The sequence below is a fragment of the Trachypithecus francoisi genome, unplaced genomic scaffold, assembly GCF_009764315.1.
Source record: "Trachypithecus francoisi isolate TF-2019V2 unplaced genomic scaffold, Tfra_2.0 Lachesis_group2, whole genome shotgun sequence".
In the NCBI taxonomy this organism is placed as follows: Eukaryota; Metazoa; Chordata; class Mammalia; order Primates; family Cercopithecidae; genus Trachypithecus; species Trachypithecus francoisi.
Window position 1 is genome coordinate 137,855,683 of NW_022681465.1, and position 22,091 is coordinate 137,877,773.

Below are 22,091 nucleotides of genomic sequence, written 5' to 3' on the forward strand. Positions count from 1 at the left end.
GAGACGGAGTTTCACTGTGTTGCCCAGGCTGGTCTCAAACTCTTGGACTCAAGCAATCTGCCCACCTTGGCTTCCCAAAGTGCTAGGATTATAGGCATGAGCCACTGTGCCCAGCACAGTGTTTTTTTAATGGCTGCAGAGTTTCTTTCCTGGATTGCTCTTAAACTATGGCTTATTTGGCCATTCCTCTATTGAAGGATATTTGGGTTGTTTCCAATTATTCACTAACTCAAATAGAGTCGCTGAACAACTTGTACCTTTATCTTTGCTCACTTGAGTTTGGATTTCTGTGGGTCTATTTCTAGGATGGGATTGATGGAAGAAAGGGTTTGTGGGCCGGGCGCGGTGGCTCAAGCCTGTAATTCCAGCACTTTGGGAGGCCGAGACGGGTGGATCACGAGGTCAGGAGATCGAGACCATCTTGGCTAATACTGTGAAACCCCGTCACTACTAAAAAATACAAAAAACTAGCCGGGCGAGGTGGTGGGCGCCTGTAGTCCCAGCTACTCAGGAGGCTGAGGCAGGAGAATGGCGTGAACCCGGGAGGCGGAGCTTGCAGTGAGCTGAGATCCGGCCACTGCACTCCAGCCTGGGCGACAGAGCGAGACTCCGTCTCAAAAAAAAAAAAAAAAAAAAGAAAGGATTTGTACCCTTTACAAATTGCCAAACTCCTCTGCCTCTCCAAGATCTTGCCAGTTGCTACTCCCACCAAGAGAATGTATGAAGGCCTGTTTTTCCACCCTCACCCAGCTCTGTGTATCATCTTTCAATTTCTGTTGCCTATCTGAAAAGCTGCATAAAAAAGTATTGTCCAAATTACCTTAGAAAGTCTGTAAATGTGAGCGGATGCTCTCATTCTTTGGTAATCCCTTCATGGTTGTGAGGAAAATACGCGATCATCTCTTTCAGGACGGCTTGCACTCTAATTTGTGAGTTGACAGTTGTCCCTGGGAGACAGTTGGCTCTTTCCCATGGAAAGGAAGCCCAGAGGATGGAGTTTTGCAAATACCTGGCAGTGGTTTCCACCCTCCCTGCCCACAGTCAGCCAAGCCCCTGGACACCCTTGGTGAGAGCAGATGGCCAGCGTAGGCGTCTCCTGATGGGTAATCCCGCCCCCTGCAGCTTCTGAGGGGCTCCCACCTGCTCTGCCTGTTCTTAGCTTCATGGCTGATCTTTCCTGGACATTTGGTCTGGAGATTTTCCTAAGGAGGGAGAGCCAGAGGCACAAGTATTATCAGGGAGGGCCCAGAGAAAGGTCCTGAGCAGCACTGGTTGAGTCTTCAAGGAGAAGGTACACTTAGATGGCTGATGTTTGAAACCTTCATGATTTTCTCCAAGCTGGGCCTAGGGGCTACTGGTCATGATCACAAAAAGACTGTGGGGGCCGGGCGCGGTGGCTCAAGCCTGTAATCCCAGCACTTTGGGAGGCCGAGACGGGCGGATCACGAGGTCAGGAGATCGAGACCATCCTGGCTAACATGGTGAAACCCCGTCTCTACTAAAAATACAAAAAACTAGCCGGGCGAGGTGGCGGGCGCCTGTAGTCCCAGCTACTCGGGAGGCTGAGGCAGGAGAATGGCGTGAACCCGGGAGGTGGAGCTTGCAGTGAGCCGAGATTGCGCCACTGCACTCCAGTCTGGGCGACAGAGCGAGACTCTGCCTCAAAAAAAAAAAAAAAAAAAAAAAAAAAAAGACTGTGGAGCCCCTTTCCAGATGCCATTCACTTGGGGACTCTTGATGAAATTCCAGACATCCTTAAGAAGGAGACTATAACTAGTCATCCATGCATCAATGGTGTATCTGGAAGGGACCTTGGCACCATTAGTTCCAGAGTTTTGTTTTGTTTTCACTGTTTTTTTTTTTTTTTTTTTTTTCAAGATGAGGTCTTGCTTTGTTGCCCAGGCTGGAGTACAGTAGCATGATCACAGGTCAGTGTATTCTCATACTCCTGGGCTTAGGCAATCCTCCTGTGTTAACCTCCTGAGTAGCCACCATGCCTGGTGAATTTCTTTTTCTTTTTTTTTTTTGAGACAGAGGTCATGCTATGTTGCCCAGGCTGGTCTTGAACTCCTGGCCTCAAGCAATCATTTTTTTTAACTTTTTTTCATAAAAAGTTTCAAACTATAGAAAATAGTATAATGTAATAGATACATACCCACCACCTAAAATTAACAAGTGTTAACAAGTGTTAACATTTTGCTGTTTGCTTTATCTATTTTTATGCCAATTTGAAGGAAATTGTAGATATTATGACTTTTTACCCCTAAATACTTTAAATACATCTCTAAAAATTAAGTTCCTGTGATTTTTAAGAACTTTTTTTGGCCGGGTACGGTGGCTCATGCCTGTAATCCCAGCACTTTGGGAGGCCAAGGCGGGCAAATCATGAGGTCAAGAGATTGAAACCATCCTGGCCAACATGGTGAAACCCTGTCTCTACTAAAAATACAAAAAAAATTAGCTGGGCATGGTGGTGTGCACCTGTAATCCCAGCTACTCAGGAGGCTGAGGCAGGAGAACCACTTGAACCCGGGAGGCGGAGGTTGCAGTGAACTGAGATCGCACCACTACATTCCAGCCTGGTGACAGAGTGAGACTCCATCTCAAAAAACAAAACAAAAACAAACAAACAAAAACAAGAACATTTCTTTAAGGCAGCAGACGATTCTATTAAATAAGTTATCATGTGGATACCCAACACAGTTGAGTTGGCCTCGGGACATATCTGAGCAGAGATGTCAAGGATCCAGTTGTATGTGTCAGTCTGGAGCTCTGGAACAGAAATTGGAGGTGGAGATCTGGGCTTGGGATGTGTTTAAAGCCATAGGACCAAATGAGGTCACTAAGAAAAAGTGGAGAGAGGGAGGAGAAGACACCCAGGACACTCCGGCATTGGAGAGAGACCAACAAAGGAGGCTGAGAGAGCTGCCTGCAGAGTATGAGGAGAAGCAGGACAGAGGGTGTCTCTGGGGCCAGAAGAAGAAAGTGTTTCAAGAGCAAGGGTGTCAGTCGTGTCTGCTGTGGAGAGGCCGAGCAAGCTGAGGGCAGAGAGCTTGAACGCTCGATTTGGGACAGATGGGAAACCAAGGCCCAGAACTGTCACTGCCTGCCTAACATCTAGAACTCACAAGTTACAGGTGAGGAACTGGAGGACCACAGAGGGAGGGTGACTTGCCTGAGATCACACAGTGAGCTAAATGGTAGAGTGAGGACTAGAGCCCAGGCCCCCTGGTCCTCCAAAGGGTGGGCTTTACCTGCCTAATACCAGCCTTCTCCTTCAGGCCGCAAGCTGGATCTTCAGGCCTTAGTTTCTTGCTGGTAATTCCTCTGCAGAGGATCACCAGGTACCCATTGCTGCTGCAGAAAATCCTGGAGAACACAGTCCCTGATGCCAGTGCCTACCCTGTCCTTCAGAGAGCTGTCTCTGCCCTCCAGGACGTGAACACCAATATCAATGAGTACAAGATGCGCAAGGAAGTGGGTAAGGACTTGGGCATTTAAGAGGACATATTAGTGGGAATGCTTCCAGTTACAGAAAATTTATCTAAAATCGGCTTCACCCATAAAGAGAATGTAGTGGCTTATGTGACTATAAATCCAGAGGTAAGGCAAGCTTTAGGTAGGGTTCGATCAGGGTGCTAGCTCCATTTCCCTGTAACTCCCTTGTCTCTGCTCTTTACTCTGTATCAGCTTCATCTTCAGGCTGGCTTGCCTCATAATAGTAAGTTGTGGCTGTTCCAAGACTCACAGCTGCACACCATACTTACCAGGGTAAGGCAGGATTTTTCCCCCTTAGCCACAAAAATTAAATCAAAGCTTCTCTTTGATTAGGACCCACCTGGGTCATGTACTTACCCTGAACTAATCATCATAGTTAGGGCGTTGTGAACTGATTGACTTAGGCCTAGGATATGTGCCCTTCTTTGAATCGATCACTGTTGCCAGGGGGTTGGAATTATATAAATTGGCTTGTGTCAGTCAGCAACCCACCCCTTGAGCTAAAGTGAGATCAATCTCATCCAAACCACATGACTGCCACACTGTGGAGGAGAAACCAATACTGGGGAGGTAAAGAGCTGTGCATATATCTGGGGAGAGAGGAACCCCTGCCCCTCAGGTTATTAAAACAGAAAGGTTTGGAAAATGAAGCAGTGTCCCAAGTGAAGAGAAACTCAATTACGTGCCTGAGACAATATACAAATGGCAATTCAGCTAATATTTACTAAGGGCTGGCTGTGCCGTGCTTTTTCCTTCAACATCACATTTGGTCTTTGAGAGCATACATCACTTGCTCTATCACCGAACTGGTAAGGGACAGAACCAGGTTTCACACTCAGGCCTGGAGTCTTCACCGCCATGCTACACTATATTTAGCAGCTTTGGATTTCCTCCCCACCTGCTTCTCCATCCTACGACAGATCAGTAGGAAGCACTGAGTCAGGACCGGGAAGCGTGGCTCCCAGATGGCCTGGCTCAAAGTGGCTGAGGGACCCCAGGCAAATCTCTTCTCCCTGGGTTCTTCTTTAGAAAGTTCATTCAGACCCTCTGTCTTAGGTGACTCTCCCAGCAATCCTGCAAGGTGGCTGGTCCCATTTTACAGATGAGGAAACTGAGGCCCCAAGGAGTGGTGACTTTCCAAAGTCAAGCAGGCAGGAAGCTCTACAGCTAGGGCTCACACCTCGGATACAGGACCCTGTGCTTTTCCTGCGTAACTCGTCAACCTGATGAATGTGACCCTGATGGAGCAGAGGGCCCAAGCAGGTGCCCAGCCAGGCATGTCCATGACACTTGCTTTCCTGAGTCGGCTTGATCACCGTGCTTCCCCCCTTCTGTGTCATTGCAGCCTCCAAGTACACCAAGGTAGAGCAGCTGACCCTCCTGGAGCGGCTGGCCCGCATCAACACGCACACCCTCTCCAAGAAGACCACCCGGCTGAGCCAGATGCTGAAGCAGGAGGCGGGGCTGATCCCCAGGGTGAGCGTGGGCCTGGGAGGAAGAGTCACACCCAGCCACTCCCAAGGCCAGGCCCTGCACAGTGGTAGACAGGGGGCTTAGGCTCCTTTCAGAACTGAGGACACGGAGGCTGAGAGAGTGAGGTGCTGGGAAGAGGCAGAGGTGGCACCCCACTTGATTCCAAAGAGCCAGTGGAGGGGTTTCTCCAGTGTCTTGGGCCACTCTCTTTGGGGCCTGTTTACACAGATAGGAGAGCTGGTCTCTGGGTTTGGGCAAAGAACCAGCCCTAAATAGCTGCTTCTAGCAGCTCAGCAGGTTGGTGCTGTGCCTGCTCTGAACCAAGCATGCTCACACAATGAAATAGGTGTTCCCACTATCCCCACGAGAAAACAGAAGCTCAGAGAGGGTAAAACACCTGTCCAGGGTCACACGGCTAGGAAGCCAATGAACTGGGGTTCATGCTTGTGTATCCGATTCCATGCTTTGAATGTAAAGCCACTGAGCTACACTGCCCACTCAGCTTTGGGGTTGCGAGAACTGGCTCTGGTGGGCGAGTCTGTGGAAAGGTTGTCCCAGGGAGGACTTGGGACACTGGAGCAGGTGTACACTGCCCCCATGTGGATATTCTCAGCCCTCACACACATTACTTTCAGACAGAAGACAAGGAATTTGATGATTTAGAAGAGAGGTTCCAGTGGGTGTCTCTGTGTGTGACTGAGCTGAAGAACAACGTGGCTGCTTACCTGGACAATCTGCAGGTGAGGACCTTGCAGGGTTCATAAGGGGCGAGTCTGGGCTGGGTTCCCCTGGCAGGAGGCTTGCAGGGCCCAGCCTGCAAGCTGGGAAAGGCACCAGCCTCAGAAACCAACCAGATGAGGTCATCCTGTCTCTGGCTGCCTCCAGAAGAATGCTGGCCAGCACTCCTCAGCCCCAGGTCATTATACTGGGGGCAGCTCTGAGCCCATTGGAGTTCCTACCACATAGGGCCAAAATTCACTGGAACCAGAGCCCTCCAGAGCAACCCTGCCAGACCAGCACCTAGAACAGGGGAGACAAACGCAGGTGCCTAAAGGGGCCAGGCAGGTAATGCTACTGAGTGAAGTGTGCAGGTAATAGGCAATCCAATGCAATAGGAGCCTAGTGTCTAACAGGCTGTTTATGAGGCTTTTCAGTGGACTTAAATATAAAATAATATTTGGAATTTGAAGGGCCGAATGAATGAATACATGAATCAAATCTAAAGGAGCAGCTATTTCTCAGCTCTGTGGGATTGTTGCTGGGTGAGAATATGGGCCCAGTTCTTCTGACTTTAAGAGAAACATACCTGGAAATTCAGGTATTTTTCAGATTTTTGATGACATCTCCTGATGTGTCAATGTGAGCAACTAATTAAACGAAGATTTAAATGCCATGAAGGCATGTTTATTTTTACTGCATTGATGTAAATAGGAAAAGTTAGCTGATTTAGAGAAAAATATTAATAGAACATGTGGAATATGGACTGGGTGCAGTGGCTTACACCTGTAATCCCAGTACTTTGGGAGGCTGAGGTGGGCAGATCACTTAAGGTCAGGAGTTCGAGACCAGCCTGGCCAATATGGTGAAACCTCATCTCTACTAAAAATACGGAAAAATTTAGCCGGGCATGGTGTCACGTGCCTGTAGTCCCAGCTACTCAGGAGACTGAGGCGGGAGAATCGCTTGAACCTGGGAGGTGGAGATTGCAGTGAGCCAAGATCGTGCCACTGCACACCAGCCTAGGTGACAGAGTAAGACCGTGTCTCAAAAAAAAAAAAAAGAAAAAAGAAAAGAAAAGACCCCACAAAAGTGGCTTGTAAATGTGTGAAATTCAAGAAGCACTGGAATGAGGAGAAAGATATTGGCTCAGTCTAAGGCAGAACTTTCTGATCGCTTAAGCTGTGTGAGGACAGGATCAGCTCTGTCTGTCCCTCTCACTGCGGGTGTGTAGAGAGCCTGGAAAACCTCTTCAAGGAGGTGTGGTGGAAGGGGATTCCAGCGTACGATGGCCACGACCGGCCATGATTCAATGTTTCTCCTTGGTACTGGGTCCAGACTTTCCTCCACTTCAGGACGCACGAATACAGTCTGGACATCCCCGAGGGGCCTGCAGTGCAGTATTGCAATTTGGCAAGAGACCTTCAGCTCGAGGCCTTCCTGACGTTTGTGAGTGGAACGTTTCCTTTCTCCTTTCTTTGTTAGGCAGGTGGTAGAGCTTACAAGAATACTATTTAGAAACCAGGCACTTTGGCCAGGCGCGGTGGCTCACGCCTGTAATCCCAGCACTTTGGGAGGCCGAGGCAGGTGGATCACCTGAGGTCAGGAGTTCAAGACCAGCCTGGGCAACACGGTGAAACCTCGTCTCTACTAAAAATATAAAAAATTAGCCGGGCGTGGCAGCGTGCGCCTGTAGTCCCAACTACTCGGGAGGCTGAGGCAGGAGAATTGCTTGAACTCGGGAGGTGGAGGTTGCAGTGAGCCAAGATCATGCCACTGCACTCCAGCCTGGAGACAGAGTGAGACTCCATCTCAAAAAAAGGAAAGGAAAAAAAAAAGAAATCAGGCACTTCACACAATTGCCACATCTGTAATCTTCATGAGTGGCAGCAGCATAGTGATTATTATTAGTGCCCTTTACTGATAAAAATAGCCCCCACTAGCATTTACTGAGCCTCATTCACTATCTGCGAGGCTCTGTGCTAAGCCCTTTATATTCCTTACATCATTTAATCCTCACCATATGGTTTTCGGAGTGGCTACTATGAATAGCCCCATTCTGCAGATGAGACCTTGAGGCTCAGAGGGGGTGACCTCCTGGGTCATTTATACAGATGGTCAGTGGTAGCTGGGATCTGAGCCCCAAAGACTCTTGACCACCACTCTATACAAAATCTTTTCTAAGGCTGGGCAAGGTGGCTTATGCCTATAATCCCAGCACTTTGGGAGGCCAAGGCAGGAAGATTGCTTGAGCCCAGTTGTTTGAGACCAGCATGGGCAACATAGACCCTGTCTCTACAAAAAATAATAATCATAAAATTAGCTGGGTGTGGTGGCATGTGCTAAGGTGGGAGGATCGCTTGAGCCTGACAGGTAGGCTGCAGTGAACTGTGATTGCGTCGCTGCACTGCAGCCTGGGAGACAGAGTGAGACCCTGTCTCAAAAAAAAAAAAAAATGTTTTTCAAGATCTTTGCATAATAATGACTCAAAGTCATTATTATAAAAGCTATATAAGATTGAATGCCTACTCTGTGCTAGGCACTCTGTTAAGCTCATTACATGCATCGTCCCCATTTTTCAGATGGGCAGATTGAGGCCCAGAGAAGTTAGATAACATGCTAAAGGTCCCAGCTAATCAGTGGGGATTAGACTGGAACCCGGGCCTGCAAGCTTCCAAAGTCCCTTCTCACAGCCCCTGCCCTTTGCCACTTCCTTTCCTGACTCCCACGCTCACCTCTCCCCACAGAAGCAACGGCTAGAAGGCCTGGTGTGGCAGCCACTGTGCAGCCTGGCCAAAGCCCTGCTTGGCCCTCAGAACCTGATCAAGAAGCGTCTGGACAAGCTACTGGACTTTGAGCGGCTGGAAGAGAAACTGCTGGAGGTGGGCAGCGTGACCTACCAGGAGGAGGCCGCCCGGCACACGTACCAGGCACTCAACTCCCTCCTAGTGGCTGAGCTCCCACAGTTTAACCAGCTGGTCGTGCAGTGGCTGGGCCAGATCCTGCGCACATTCATGACCCTCCAGAGGGACCTTGCAAAGCAAGTGCTGCAGAGGGCAGAGGGCAGCATGGCCCAGGTGAGGCCTCTGGGACTGGGACACCTGTGGGAAGTAGCCAGGCAAGGCCCTGTAGCCCCATCAGCCAGCTGTGTGTAGGGGCTAGGATGGAGGGAGGATGGGCCTGAAAACAGGGCATCAGGCACGTAGGAGGAAGTGGTGGGAACCTTCCAGATCTCTCTCATGCCCAGTCTCCCTCTATTAGTGAAGTCAGACCATGAAAGCAAGGATAGGACTGAGATTCCAGACCATTCCCAAGTCCTACGACTCAGAAGCAGAATAAGCTTTGCTGGTACAATAGCAGATCTTGGGATTGATCTCTGGAGTGTACTAGAAGTTGATGACAGAGACAGAAGGTCATTTCTACACAGTAAGGAGTAAATGTCTGAAGCCAGTGTTATTATTATGACTTCTAGCAGCCATCTTCTCATGAGTACTTAGGATGTACCTGTTTGGAGCACTCTCCATGCGTGATCTCATCCAATCCTCACAACAGCCCTACAGAGGAGGAATAATGATCCTCATCTTAAAAATAAAGAAGCCAAGGCACAGAGAGGTTAAGTAGCTTGTCTAGGTCCACATGGCTAATAGCAAGCTTTGAACTCTGATAGTTCAGCTCCAGGGCCTGGACGCTCAACCACAACATTTAAGAGCCTGTAAAAGGAGCTACCGGCTGAAAGCATAAATAGGTTCCACAGAGGTTTGGATAAACCTCCAAATGCACACTTTGATTTTAGAATTTGGAAGACTGGAGTTGATATAGGAAGGAATACCCAACTGTTTCCGGATCTTGCTCTAAGATGTCAACATCAGAGCTGAATTGCTGTTGGGTCCAACCTTGGCAGCAATTTCTTTTCTTTTTTTTTTTTTTTTTGAGACAGAGTCTTGCTCTGTCGCCCAGACTGGGGTGCAGTGGCACAATCTCGGCTCACTGCAAGCTCCACCTCCCGGGTTCACACCATTCTCCTGCCTCAGCCTCCCAAGTAGCTGGGACTACAGGTGCCCGCCACTACGCCCAGCAAATTTTTTGTATTTTTAGTAGAGACGGGGTTTCACTGCATTAGCCAGGATGGCCTCAGTCTCCTGACCTCATGATTCGCCCGCCTTGGCCTCCCAAAGTGCTGGGATTACAGGCATGAGGCACCACGCCTGGCCAGGGAGCAATTTCAATACTCCTCCTATCACACGCTGTTTCCTATGTGTCACGATTTCCAGCTCAGCTTTCCCCGTTCAATTCTTTGCATGAAAATTCTACTAAGATTTGCCTTCCCCACCCCGTCTCCTTTCCAGCCCACAGCCCTCCCCTCCAGCACACAGGTGCTGAATGTGGCCACTCTGCACAGATGCCTGCCTCAGCTTAGAATGCTGCTCTCCATTGTCCCTCAGCACTTTCACTGTCTGGCATAGAGTAGGAGCTCCCCAAACGGTAGCAGATGAATGAGTCTCTCCATGAAGCTCTCAGAGCTCCCCATCTCCTGGGAGGGAGAAGTCATCTCCTTATTCTCTGTACTCCAGCAGCCTTGTGGATGGAACTGTGCCCAGTACTTTCCAGAGCCTGCCTTTTGCTGCAGGGATCCATGAATGTGTTTCTCCTCAAGCAGGGGTACTGGGACTGCAAGCTTTTCCTCTTTTTGGACCTCACAGAGTTCTGTCCCAGACACTCTGCAAATTGAATTAGGCCTGAACCATCAGTAAAAGAAGTGTTTCTCTTCCTTGAGGGCAGAAGAGCAAATCTGATGAGGTGATCTTTTCCTTGTCCTGTAGCCTAGAGGTTTTCTCTCCTGAGCTGCCCCAGCCCCTTGCATTAAAGCTGGGATGTGCAGAGCTGAGGAGTGTTTGGGGATGCCAGTAGAGAGGTGGTCATATTTATAAAAGCAGAAAGTAAGGGTGCTTCCTGATTGGCCTGTCAGAGTCTGCTGGTGACAGCTGCCAGCCTGCCTTATCTGTGTCCTGTGGTCCATGCACCTGGCCTGTCCATGTGGAGCCTGGGAAAGGCTGCAGCCAGAAACCTCAATCTCTCTGCATCCTGGTGGGAGGAAGGCTCTAGGTCAGCACTGAGAGCAGTGAGTTTGGTGACAAGCTGTGAGTTTGGTGACAAGCTGTGGGGTCTCACTCACTCCTAGGTTGTCTGATGAAAATGCAAGTGATCCTGCACAGGGTCAAGGTCTCAGGACAGAGTATCACTCAGAACTCCGTGGGTTGAAAGTAACATAAACCCAAACCAAGCCAGGGATCTCCTTGTCCCCTCTTGTCCAGCTCTGTTGACAGTGTCTGTCCCCACTTAGCTGCCCCACCACCACGTCCCAGAGCCTGCCTTCAGGAAGCTGGTGGAGGACGCACTGGGCCGGACGAATAACCAGCTTCGCTCCTTTCAAGAGACCTTTGAGAAAGTGCTGCCACCTCCCACCACACAGGTAAGCATCCTTCCTCCACCCCAAAGACTGTCCAGTTCTTCACTGGCCTGTAGGGTGAGGCTCCATCCATCCCCTCTTTCCTTTCCTTTTTTGTCCCCCAACGTTTCTTGTTATCCATGAAAATATGTTCTCTCTCCTTTCTCTTTGAGCTGGGGGTCGGGGGCACACCCAGATACATACATACTCTTTACATCCAAGAAGTAGAAGAACAGCACAGAACTTCTGAGTCAAGAAAAAGAAAACCCAAACATTTTAGTATTAAGTGAAGTTAGACATAATGATGGGCAACTGGCATTGACATCCAAAAACCTAGAACTTCTTCAGATTGTCATCAAAAGGTATCCTTGTCTGGGCATGGTAGCTCACACCTGTAATCCCAGCACTTTGGGAGGCTGAGGTGGGTGGATCACTTGAGGCCAAGAGTTCAAGACCAGCCTGGCCAACATGGGAAAACTCTGTCTCTATTAAAAATACAAAAATTAGCTGAGTGTGGTGGTGTGCACCTGTAATTCCAGCTACTTGGGAGGCTGAGGCAGAAGAATTGCTTGAGCCTGGGAGGCGGAGGTTGCAGTGAGCCGAGCAAAGGTGTTCTTTTGCTTCCCTGCCTTCTTACGCCAGCTTCAACATGAGCATTCAACATAAATAAAAATTTTGGATATGTCATTTAAATTTCCTATTGCTGTGGTATTTTTTACTGTAAAGAACAGTATTTCAGCTGCACGATGGTTTACAAAGCTTTGGCTGACCAAATGCTTTTGTTTCTGTTTTTGTTTTTTTGAGATGGAGTTTCACACTGTCGCCCAGGGTAGATTACAGTGGTGTGATCTTAGCTTATTGCAACCTCCACCTCTCAGGTTCAAGCAGTTCTCCTGCCTCAGCCTCCCGAGTAGCTGAGATTACAGGCGCCCACCACTACGCCTGGCTAATTTTTGTATTTTTAGTAGAGACAGGATTTCACCATGTTGGCCAGGCTGGTCTCGAACTCCTGCCCTCTGACCTCAAGTGATCCGCCCACCTCGGCCTCCCAAAGTACTGAGATTACAGGTGTGAACCACCACGGCTGGCCCCAAATGCTTTTTTAACAAATGTATTTTCCTTTAAAATATAAGGAGAGGTTATCTGTTCTAGTCACTTGAAAAGTGTACCCAGGCGGTCCGTGTTTTAAAAGTAACTGAAGTAGCTGTAGGGAGAAGGGTCTCCTCAGACTGTGGCAAGACCTGGATCTGAGAAACTCAAACTGTCCCTTCACATGCATCATGTGAACTGAAGAGTCAGGAGACAGCCCTGAGATTCCCCAGGGGGAGAATGGGGCCCCAGGAACACAGAGAAACAAGAACAGGAGCCCAGCAGAACAGGACAGATAAAAGTGGCCCACACCTGGCCGCAAGCAGAGAGACCATCACAGCCTGATGTCCACCACGAGGCTGTAGGTTGACTCCTCGTTGGCCCCACCTGTCCCTCCGCCTACCCTACATGGAGAGCTTTGCCCAGCAGAGGCCTCACTGACTAGGGGCGTGCTGTGGGCCCCGAGACTTGGGGAGAGAGCATGGGTGCAGAGGATAAACAGCAAAGTAGCCACTTGAACGTGTCATGGGAACCTCTTCTCTCTTTTTACTCAAAACAAATTACAATGACATGTTTCTTATTGGGAAAGCAATCCATACTTATTGTGGAAAAGTTAAAAGACACAGAAAAACAAACAAACAAGAAACAAATGGAAACATCCAGAATCCCAGTATGTGTTGCACATTGGTAGGAGGAGTCACTCCTTCCCACCCTCCCACCTCTACACACACACACACACACACACACACACACAAACCTCCTGCACATTCCTGATGTATCTGACTGAAGGTATAGAATCCAGCGCAAGTGACGTGGTCTCCCCGGACAGGAGCAGCCCTCATGGGATCTTTGCAAGCCCTCCTTGGGGGCCCTCCCACCCTTGGGGGTGACGCTGTTCTCTGCGTGGGGAAGGCCGGTCAGCCTTGAGAAAGAAGCCCAGCGTTTGTGACACCACTGGCTCTTATACTCACATGCATACCACTGTTCTAAAAGAAATGACCACAACACCACTGTTCTCAAAGAAAACTACCTCGTCTCTACACTCCTGTTTAAGGACCTGTTATAGAAACACTGGGACCTCCTGGTTCTAAATCCTGCGACAGCATCCCCTTTGGGGCAAGGATGTGGCAGAGTCTGTGGCCAAATGTTCCTGAAGGGCATCTCTGCCTGCCTCCCCACACCCAACACCTCCCAAGAAGTAACCACATAGAGCATGGTGAACACACACACACACACACAGACACACACACACACACACACACCTCTCTTAAGACAGAAAGTAAATATGTATTTAGCATATTTAGTTTCTTATTGATTTTACAAAAAGGGGACAAGCATCCCTGAGTCTCTCCTTGTTGATACTCTTCTGGAAGCAGTATCATGGAATGGAAAAACAGAAAATGCCAGGAGATTTTTGGATAAACTGGAAGTGCCAATGAATCATTCTTTTCAGCTAGATGGCAATTTTCATCTAGGTAAAACTCTCTCCCGTGTTTCTACTACACCATTCACCAAGTTTTCCACAGTGCCCTGTAAATGGCAGGTGCTCCATAAATGCCTGTGGACTGAAAACCCATGGAATAAAGGTTACATGCCCTCATTCGTGTGTATGTGAAATCCGCCATGTGCTGGCCCTGGCTGGCTATTTAAGAAACCAGATGAATAAGGTCTGGTGCCCACACGAAACTCACATTCTGATGGAATTGAAAGACCTGTCCAAGGCATTTTGCCGTGGGATAACTTAGCCTGATGGTATGGGCAGAATTTAGGGCCCAATCCTAGGAGTTCAGTAACTGAGAGATTTCAGAACTTGAATTAGAATTTTAGAGAATCCCAGAAATTAAAAGTTTCTTTCAACATGCCATTGGCAGCTAAGAGCCAGCCATCTGCTAGTGAGGGCCCTGTTGCCCTACTCAGCGTGGGCCCTTCAGTGGCAGAGTTAGGATCAGGCCCAGTACTCCTGGCTCTCAAAATGTGAGCAAATGTTGGTGCCAGCTTTGACAGGTTTATTCAAGAACTTGTGTCTGTCTCTGCTCCTCCTCTCCCAGCCGCTCCTTCCAGGGTCTGAACGCCAGGTGCAGGCTCTCCTGAGCAGGTATGGCCCCGGGAAGCTGTACCAGGTGACAAGCAACATCAGTGGGACTGGGACTCTGGACCTGACTCTGCCTCGGGGCCAAATTGTGGCCCTCCTTCAAAACAAGGACACCAAAGGCAACAGCAGCCGCTGGCTGGTGGACACCGGGGGTACGTGGGCCTTTGTGAGCCTTTCTTCTCCTTCTGGGAAAACCACCCCACAGAAGCCAGTGCAGAGACTCGGGCACTCTTGTGGGCCAAAGTCTGGCTGTGCATTCCAGGATGGGAGTAGGCACAAGTGATACACACAGGGCTCAGGGCACAGTTAGCTTCGAGTGACTCCGTGGGGCATGAAAAGCCAACAAGAGAAATTCAGGCATTCATTGCAGAGTCTATCATGAAGCACCTATGGTGTGCTGGGTGCTGAGCTTATGAGACAAGGCCCTGCCTGGAGGACCTTGCAGACAACTGGGGTCAACAGGGCTATATGGAGAGAACTCCAGGACCACCCTGAAAGATGGAAATGGGCACAGAGGTAGAATGCTCGGACCCTGGCTGCACTGCCGGAAGTCTGATGTGCAGAATGAGGGGAGCGGTCATCCTGCGCACTCAGTACTGGTCATGGCCTCGGGGAGTGCTGCTGAGGTCTGGGTGCCCCACTGCAACTGGGAACTGGGCTGGAGGGAAGTGGCACCATGAATCCAGGTGAGAGGGCCCAGGAGAGCATCTTCCGAAGAGGGGTGTGTGACCCGCAAGATGAGGGGTGCATGAGATTATTGTCAGGGGATCCACAGACAGTTTTTTCCCCTTCAGACAGTGTATTAAAATTGTTACTGAAGCATTTTAATGTGTATTAGAAAAAAGATAAGTAGTCCATAATTCTATGATTATAATCATATTATTATATAGTACAAGATGAAGTTTTAAAAAGCGAATCAATTAAAAAATTAAGAAAGAAGTACAAATCAGACAGAAATCATGAAACAGCACTTCCATGACTTAAGGTGGGAACAATAGAACGGGTATTAAGCAAGGCCCCCGAGGCCAAGAGGACTGGATTTGGATTCCAGCTCCACCACTTTGCTGACCGTGTGATCTCAGGGAAGTCGTGCAGCCTGTCTGAGCTTGCCTGGTTCAATGTAAAATGGAGATGATATTACTGGCTGCTCTCAAAAGAGTTGATGTGAAGACTATGTAATCAAATGCTGGCTCTGTAGTTTGGCACGCCCTCAGGAAGTGATAGCCATTCATAACGACATCAATCAGAACAGCACTGGACTAGTTGCTACACACGAAGGAACTGAGGTCACATGGAGAGAAGAAAGGCAGTCTGCCTCCTGGGAAAGGCAGTCCTGGGGAGAGGAAGCAGCTCTTGCTCTGGGCAGACACCAGAGGCGCATGGGAGCTGGCGGCTCATCAGGAGAGCAGTTTTCATGCCAGTCCAGGGACAAAATTTTAATCTTTATCATAGTTGATCAAATGGAGTGGGCTGTCCAGTAGGGAACGAGCCCCCCATCACTGGGGTGTGTAAGCAGAAACCAGAAACAGTGAGTGTGGGGCAGGGGGGTTCAGGGTTCCTAGATGACCTTTTCAGGTTCTCTTGGGTGTTGAGAAGCTGTGTTGGAGACATTTACATCCATTGATTTTCTTCCCCATTAAAGAGATGGGAAGGTGGCCTGCAGTCCGCTAACCTTCTGCATGCTCCCTAGGACATCGTGGGTATGTGCCAGCTGGGAAACTGCAACTGTACCATGTGGTCCCCAGTGCAGAGGAGCTCAGAAGGCAGGTGGGGCTGAACAAAGATCCCCGATGTCTAACACCGGAGCCCAGCCCAGCTCCAGCGCCCTCTATTCCCACGGTGAACCAGGTGAGTATGGGAGAGGGCTAGGGGCTTCTCTCCCCTTGGCCATCTGGACTGTGGCTTGGATTTTCCTTCTCTCTCAAAGTCTATGCCCCTCCTATCTGGTGGAGCTGCCACTCTGTGAGACCAAGGCCTTGATCAGTGGCCATACCAGTGTCCCAGCCAGGAGTGGGACCTGAAGAAAGGGGCCTCCAGCCCCTACCACAGCAACCACAGAGAACTAACTCCTCATTCCCCATTAGCAGGGCAAGTGAGATTCATTCATTCATTCATTCCTGCATTCAATATTTGCCAGGCACTGTACTAGATGAGAGATACAATGAGGAGCAAGATGAAATCATGGTCTATGCTTCCCTCAAACTTCTAATCTGAGAGTAGGGGAAACAGTGATTAATAAAATAATTGCATGACTAACTGAAGTTAAAGTTAATAGTAGAGAGAAGTACCAGAGCCCTAGGTGTAAAGAGGTCCAGGAAAGGTTTTGCTAAGAAGAATGGTGCTTTTTCTCAAACAGGAAGGGAGAAAGGGAATTAATTGGATAAAGAGGGTGTACTGGGGTGCAGACGGAGAGAGCTCAGCAGAAAAGGCCCGGTGACAGGAGAGGGTAGGAGGTGCATGAGGAACCAAATGAAGCCCGTGGGGCCGGAGAAGAAAGGGGACAGACTGGGATGTCATCCTGCTGGAGAGGTGGGCAGGGACAGGCCAGCAGGGCCTTGTGGCCTTGGCGAGGGTGTCAGTCTCAGTCTTTCTCTGAAGAGCAATGGGCAGCATGTGTATGCATGTTCATGGTGGCATTATTCATTGCAGCCAAAAAGTAGAAACAACCCACAGGCCCATCAACATCAGTGGATAAACACAACGCGAGCTCTTTGTACAATGGAATATTATTCAGCCATAGAGAGGAATGAAGCACCAGTACGTGCTGCAGCACAGACAAGCCTTGAACACATGCTGCCAAGTGAACAAAGTCAGATGCAAAAGGCCACATAGGATTCCATTATGTGGTTGTCCAGAATGGGCAAATCCATAGAGATAGAAGCTGAATGAATGTTTGGCAGGAGCTGGGGGTGGGAGGTGGGGAACGGGGACTGCTAACTGGTGTGAGATTTCTTTTTGGGGGTGATGAAAATGTTCTGAAATTAGATAGTGGGGATAGTTGCATGTATCTGTAAATATACTAAACACCTCTGAATTGTACACTTTAAAAGGGTATTATAGAATGCGAATTATATCTGAAAAATAAAGTGTTTGGAAGCCATTAAACGATTTGGCTTTGCAGGGATGGAGTCCATGAGCGGGGAAGAAGTTCAGTGGGATGTTGGAAGGATGGGATGAGACAGTAAAGCTGGGCTGCGTGTATTGTGAACCTCCCTCAATGGTGGCTGCTCTCACAGTGATTGGCAGTTGAGGGTGGTGGGGGGTGCACCGCAGAGGAAGCAGGAGCTACAGAAAGGGTCTGGACAGACTCGGATGCCTTGGGCCAGGGTGGCTGGAGGAGCCTGCAGCAGGCTGTGAGTGCTGCATTGGTGTCTGGGGACCCTCTGCTCTAGAGCTTGTGCCACACACCGGGAAGGCTGTCAGACCAGCATCCTCCAGCAGTAGCCAGAAGTAAAGCACCAGGGGCTACAAAGGACCCACCAGAGCCCCACTGGAGGGCCTGACTACCCAGCTCAGCTTCTGCCCCAGTGACTCTGGGGAAAGGAATGAGGTTGCCCCTGCCGCCCAGCTCCAGTCAATGTGGGTGGTGTCTCAGGGAATCCCCATCCAGGGGCTCATTTGGGTGAGCTCAGCTGTCTATCTACACAAGCATATCAACTGCTTCCTCTGGGATTTTATGGGACTTATCATCCCAGCCCTTCCATGGTGCTTAATGTTCCTGAGGCCTGACCATCAGTAATAACAATAATTGTGAAAACAAAAAACAAACAAACAAAAAAAAACCGAAGCAGCCTGCATAAAGCCCTATACATATATTCCTTCATGAAATTCTCTCAATTACCTGAAGGGGATGGGACCATTCCCTCCATTTTGCAGATGGTAAAACAGGCTCAGAGAGGTTAAATATTAGCCTAATAAATGCCATCCTCGCCAGCTGTTTTCTCTAGTTCAATTTCTCTCTTTCTCTCTCTTTCTCTTTCTTTCTTCTTTCTTTCTTTCTTTCTTTCTTTCTCTTTCTTCTTTCTTTCTTTCTTTCTTTCTTTTTCTCTTTCTTCTTCTTCTTCCTTTTTTTAAATTTTTTTGAGTTAGGGTCTGGCTCTGTGGCCCGGGCTGGAGTACAGTGGCATGATCTGGGCTTACTGCAGCCTCAACTTCCCGGGTTCAAGCAATCCTCCCACCTCAGCCTCCTGAGTAGCTGGGATTACAGGTGTGTGCCACCATGCCCGGCTGATTTTTGTATTTGTAGTAGAGACAGGGTTTCACCATGTTGGCCAGGTTGGTCTCAAACTCCTGATCTCAGGTCATCCGCCCCCCTCTGACTCCCAAAGTGCTGGGATTACAGACGTGAGCCACCGCACTTGGCCCAGTTCTATACTTTTCTGTAAAAAGTAAACAAGTTATCCAAATCCTTGTCTCCACTTTCAGCTGGCAAACTGGCCTGGGCAGCTCAAACCGTTAGATCTGGAGAGGGAGAGGGTGCTGAGTCTGCTCAGTGATGTGGCAACAGTGGATCAAAAATCTGTTTGGAGGTCAGATAGGCCTAGATTCACTGCTGGGCAATTTTGAGTAAGTTCCTTGACTTCTCTGATCCTCATTTTTCTTATCTGAAAAATGGAGCAAATAGAATGATAGAATTATCGTGAAAACCCAAGCCCAATAGAGTGCCAGGACAGTGCCAGTCACATAGTATGGGCTGTGGTACTAGCAGATGCAGTCATTGCCTTTAGCACAAAAGATGTACTTGGGAGGTGATGAGCATCCAGCAATGGGGATGAGAGCCAGGTGGCTGGGAACAGGATAAGCAGCCTGTCTGGATTGAGTGTGTCCACCTTCTCACCCTGACCATTTCTGTGTCACTCCCCATGTGTTTCAGGTCATAGCCGTGTACCCTTTTGTGGCCAGAAGCAGCCATGAAGTGAGTCTGCAGGCAGGCCAGCCCGTGACCATCCTGGAGGCCCAGGACAAGAAGGGGAACCCAGAGTGGAGCCTGGTGGAAGTGAATGAACAGAGGGGTTATGTGCCTTCTGGCTTCCTGGCCAGGGCCCCAAGCCCAGTTTTGTGGGGCTGGAGTCTGCCCTCTTAGGGTACCCTCCGAGGAGCCCACCTTGCCAAGTGATGGGAGAGGCTTAGAGGCTCTGACTCTGGAGGGAAAAGAAGCAAAGGAAAGGTGGAGGTGGAAGGGAAGACCAGGCCAGGGTGGGGGAAGCACACTCAGGAGGCAACCAGAAGACGTGGGCGGGCCTCGCAGAGTGCTTGGTGTGGCGGGGGCACAGGAGGCTCCAGCCAGGACTGCTCATTATGTCTGCATAAAGAATTCATTCCGACCTGGGGTCACAATGCACTTGGACAGCAGGTCACAGCTGATTGGCCAGGACTCTCCATAGCTTATGGCCTGTCTTAGCTGTGCCTCCATCCAGGCCTGCCTGTGGGCATGGGCCACACAGGAGAATGTTACCTGCGTGCTGTGTGGTTGCAGGAAGCGGGTTCTGGAGGAGTCCAGAACTGCCTGGTCAGACAGTTCATTTCCTACACATGGTATCAGGAGACATCATAACCAACGAGTCAGCTTTTATTTCTCTATGCTGGAAGCTGAGTTGATCTTGGGCAGTGACCCACTGGGAGCCCTCTCAAGTGGGGAAGCCGTGGATTCATCGGTGTGGCAGAGAGGTTCCCAAGACTCTTGACTGGTCCTGGGAGTGGGTCTGATGAAGTCACAGTTCTGGAATGTGTGTAGGCAAATTCAGAGGCTGTTCCAGGGAAGAGGGGATTTTGACGCTGTGTTAGGTGGGGTGTGTGAGGCTGTTGGCAGCAGGTGAACAGCTGCTGCTGTGTTCTCTGGACTAGGGAACAAAGGAGTATGCAAATCGTAGAGGAAACTCTGGGAAGGTGGTGATAAGTCCTGGTGCATGGGGAGGTTAGGGAATGGCTTGCTTTCCTGTTTCTGGATAGCAGGGGAGCCAGGGGGAACCCCCGGTGGTTTTGGGTGGCCCCGGAAGTCCTGGAGGCAGCCGTGGATGTGATGCAATTGCCTGTGGGACCTTAGATGTAGGACACAACTTCAGTGTTCCATCCAGAAAGACCTAACTCACAGGGTTGTGCTGAGAATGACATGAGACTAAGCATGCAGAGCTCCCTGTAAACTGTGAAGTGTGATACAAATGTAAATGGCAGCAGTGATCTCAGGGTGGCCCCCACCTGGCAGCCCTCCCTCATGCCCATGCCCGTGGCAGCAAACCTTGTTCATCAGTATGGCTTTCTTTCCTATAACCCGGGATCTAGCTTGGGGGCCTTCTCAGTACTGCATTCTACGTAGCCAGCCTCTTCAACTTGGTAAGTGAGCCACTCCATTCTAGAACCTGGAAATTGGAGCTTCTCAAAAACAGTTCCTGTTCAAGGAGGACTGACCCGCTGGGGCAATGTTGGCTACAGTGCAGTCACTGCTTGGGGTTGTCATATCTAGGCTATTGCTCTGGGCAAAGATAAACTGCAAGATTCACAGAGATGGGAAAAGGTGACCAAGTGTGATCTTATACAACTGACAAAGTTTGTAACCAACCCAAGATAGAATGTGTGTCAAACAGGAGGTAGTTTAGATATATTTCCAAGAACGTGTCTATGTTATAACCATAGTGCCTAAGCAGTGAGCTCTGGTTTTTGAAGGGCTTTTAAGAAATATATACATGTCTGTGTCAGACAGTCTATAACTTGCCTCCTCTGGACCTGTTAAAGCATGAAGACTGCATGATACAAGAGAAATGCAGCCCCTACAGTTCCTTTCTCAACAGCGAATTCACTTTAGAGGATGCTCTTGACTCATTCTCCCTGTTCTTTCCTGCTCAGATTTCTGATAAAAATAAAAAGCATAGGGGAACAGATAATGCAATAGGAAACCCACTCGTGGGTTCCAGAGCTACCTACCAAGGGCCTACTGTGTGCTAGAATTGTAGCTCAGAGGTTCTCAATGTAGCTGCTCACTGAAGTTACCATGGCAGGTTTCAACTGGCAGAATCCATGCTCCCTCCCACCCAGAGGTTCTGATGAAATTGGTTTTAGGGTGTGGTTGGGCCTCAGGAATTCAGAAAACTTCCCAGGTGCTTCTAATGTGCAGCCAGGCTTAAGGACCTCTACCCTAGACACAAAGTATTGGACAGATAGACCTGGGACCAGAGATGGCCATGAGCTGTAAGCTAGGATGTGCCCCAACTGAGCTCTGCACTAGCTAGTTCAAACAGGCGCTTTAAAGGCAGTATGAAAGGGGACAGCCTGTTCTGTCAGGTCTCAGAATGTATATTTATTAAGTGCCATTAAAAGGGACCTGAACAAAATTGGATGTCTTGTAGGCAAAAGGGAGGAAAATAAAATATACTTGCAACCAAGTCTATGTCATGAAGGGAAAATAAAAATGCATTCAGTAGCATGTGGGTTATGGTTTCTCATAGACCAGGGGATAAGATTAAAAGTCACTGAAGAGTGGGAAAATGCATATTGAGAAGATGAGAATGGCCTGTATTTTCTCCAGGGGAATCTGTGTAATATGCCTTTTCCCTCTCCAAATGCCTAGAACCACGGCACTGTGTCTTATTTATTTCACTGCTGGGCTGTCACATACTAAACTTGCAAAGATATTTGCCTATGAACTGAACAAGACTTCCAGGAGTTGAAGTCTGATTCACAAGGGTACCCCTTGCCTCCCATGATGGAGTGAGAACTCTTAAACCCCTCAGGCCCCAATTCAGTTGTGGACATGAGGACAAGATTACAATATCAAAAGAAAGA

The 22,091-nt window shown here is 49.1% G+C and overlaps 1 protein-coding gene across 4 annotated transcripts in view; it reads left to right on the forward strand.

The window, feature by feature from the left end:
• The window catches only part of ARHGEF37 (Rho guanine nucleotide exchange factor 37), an 85,085-nt gene extending 63,167 nt beyond the window's left edge, over nt 1–21,918 (forward strand). For 3 of the 4 annotated variants that reach the window (XM_033180536.1, XM_033180537.1, XM_033180538.1), the window contains 9 exons: nt 3,282–3,481; nt 4,844–4,974; nt 5,607–5,711; nt 7,027–7,137; nt 8,436–8,765; nt 11,030–11,158; nt 14,272–14,467; nt 16,006–16,163; nt 19,189–19,869. In XM_033180536.1, coding sequence (XP_033036427.1) covers nt 3,282–3,481; nt 4,844–4,974; nt 5,607–5,711; nt 7,027–7,137; nt 8,436–8,765; nt 11,030–11,158; nt 14,272–14,467; nt 16,006–16,163; nt 19,189–19,398 — 1,570 coding nt within the window. In that variant the 3' untranslated portion in view covers nt 19,399–19,869. Of the gene's footprint in view, nt 1–3,281; nt 3,482–4,843; nt 4,975–5,606; nt 5,712–7,026; nt 7,138–8,435; nt 8,766–11,029; nt 11,159–14,271; nt 14,468–16,005; nt 16,164–19,188 lie in introns of all 4 variants that reach the window. The other variant, XM_033180535.1, reaches the window with a different exon arrangement.
• The last annotated feature ends 173 nt before the right edge of the window (nt 21,919–22,091 follow it).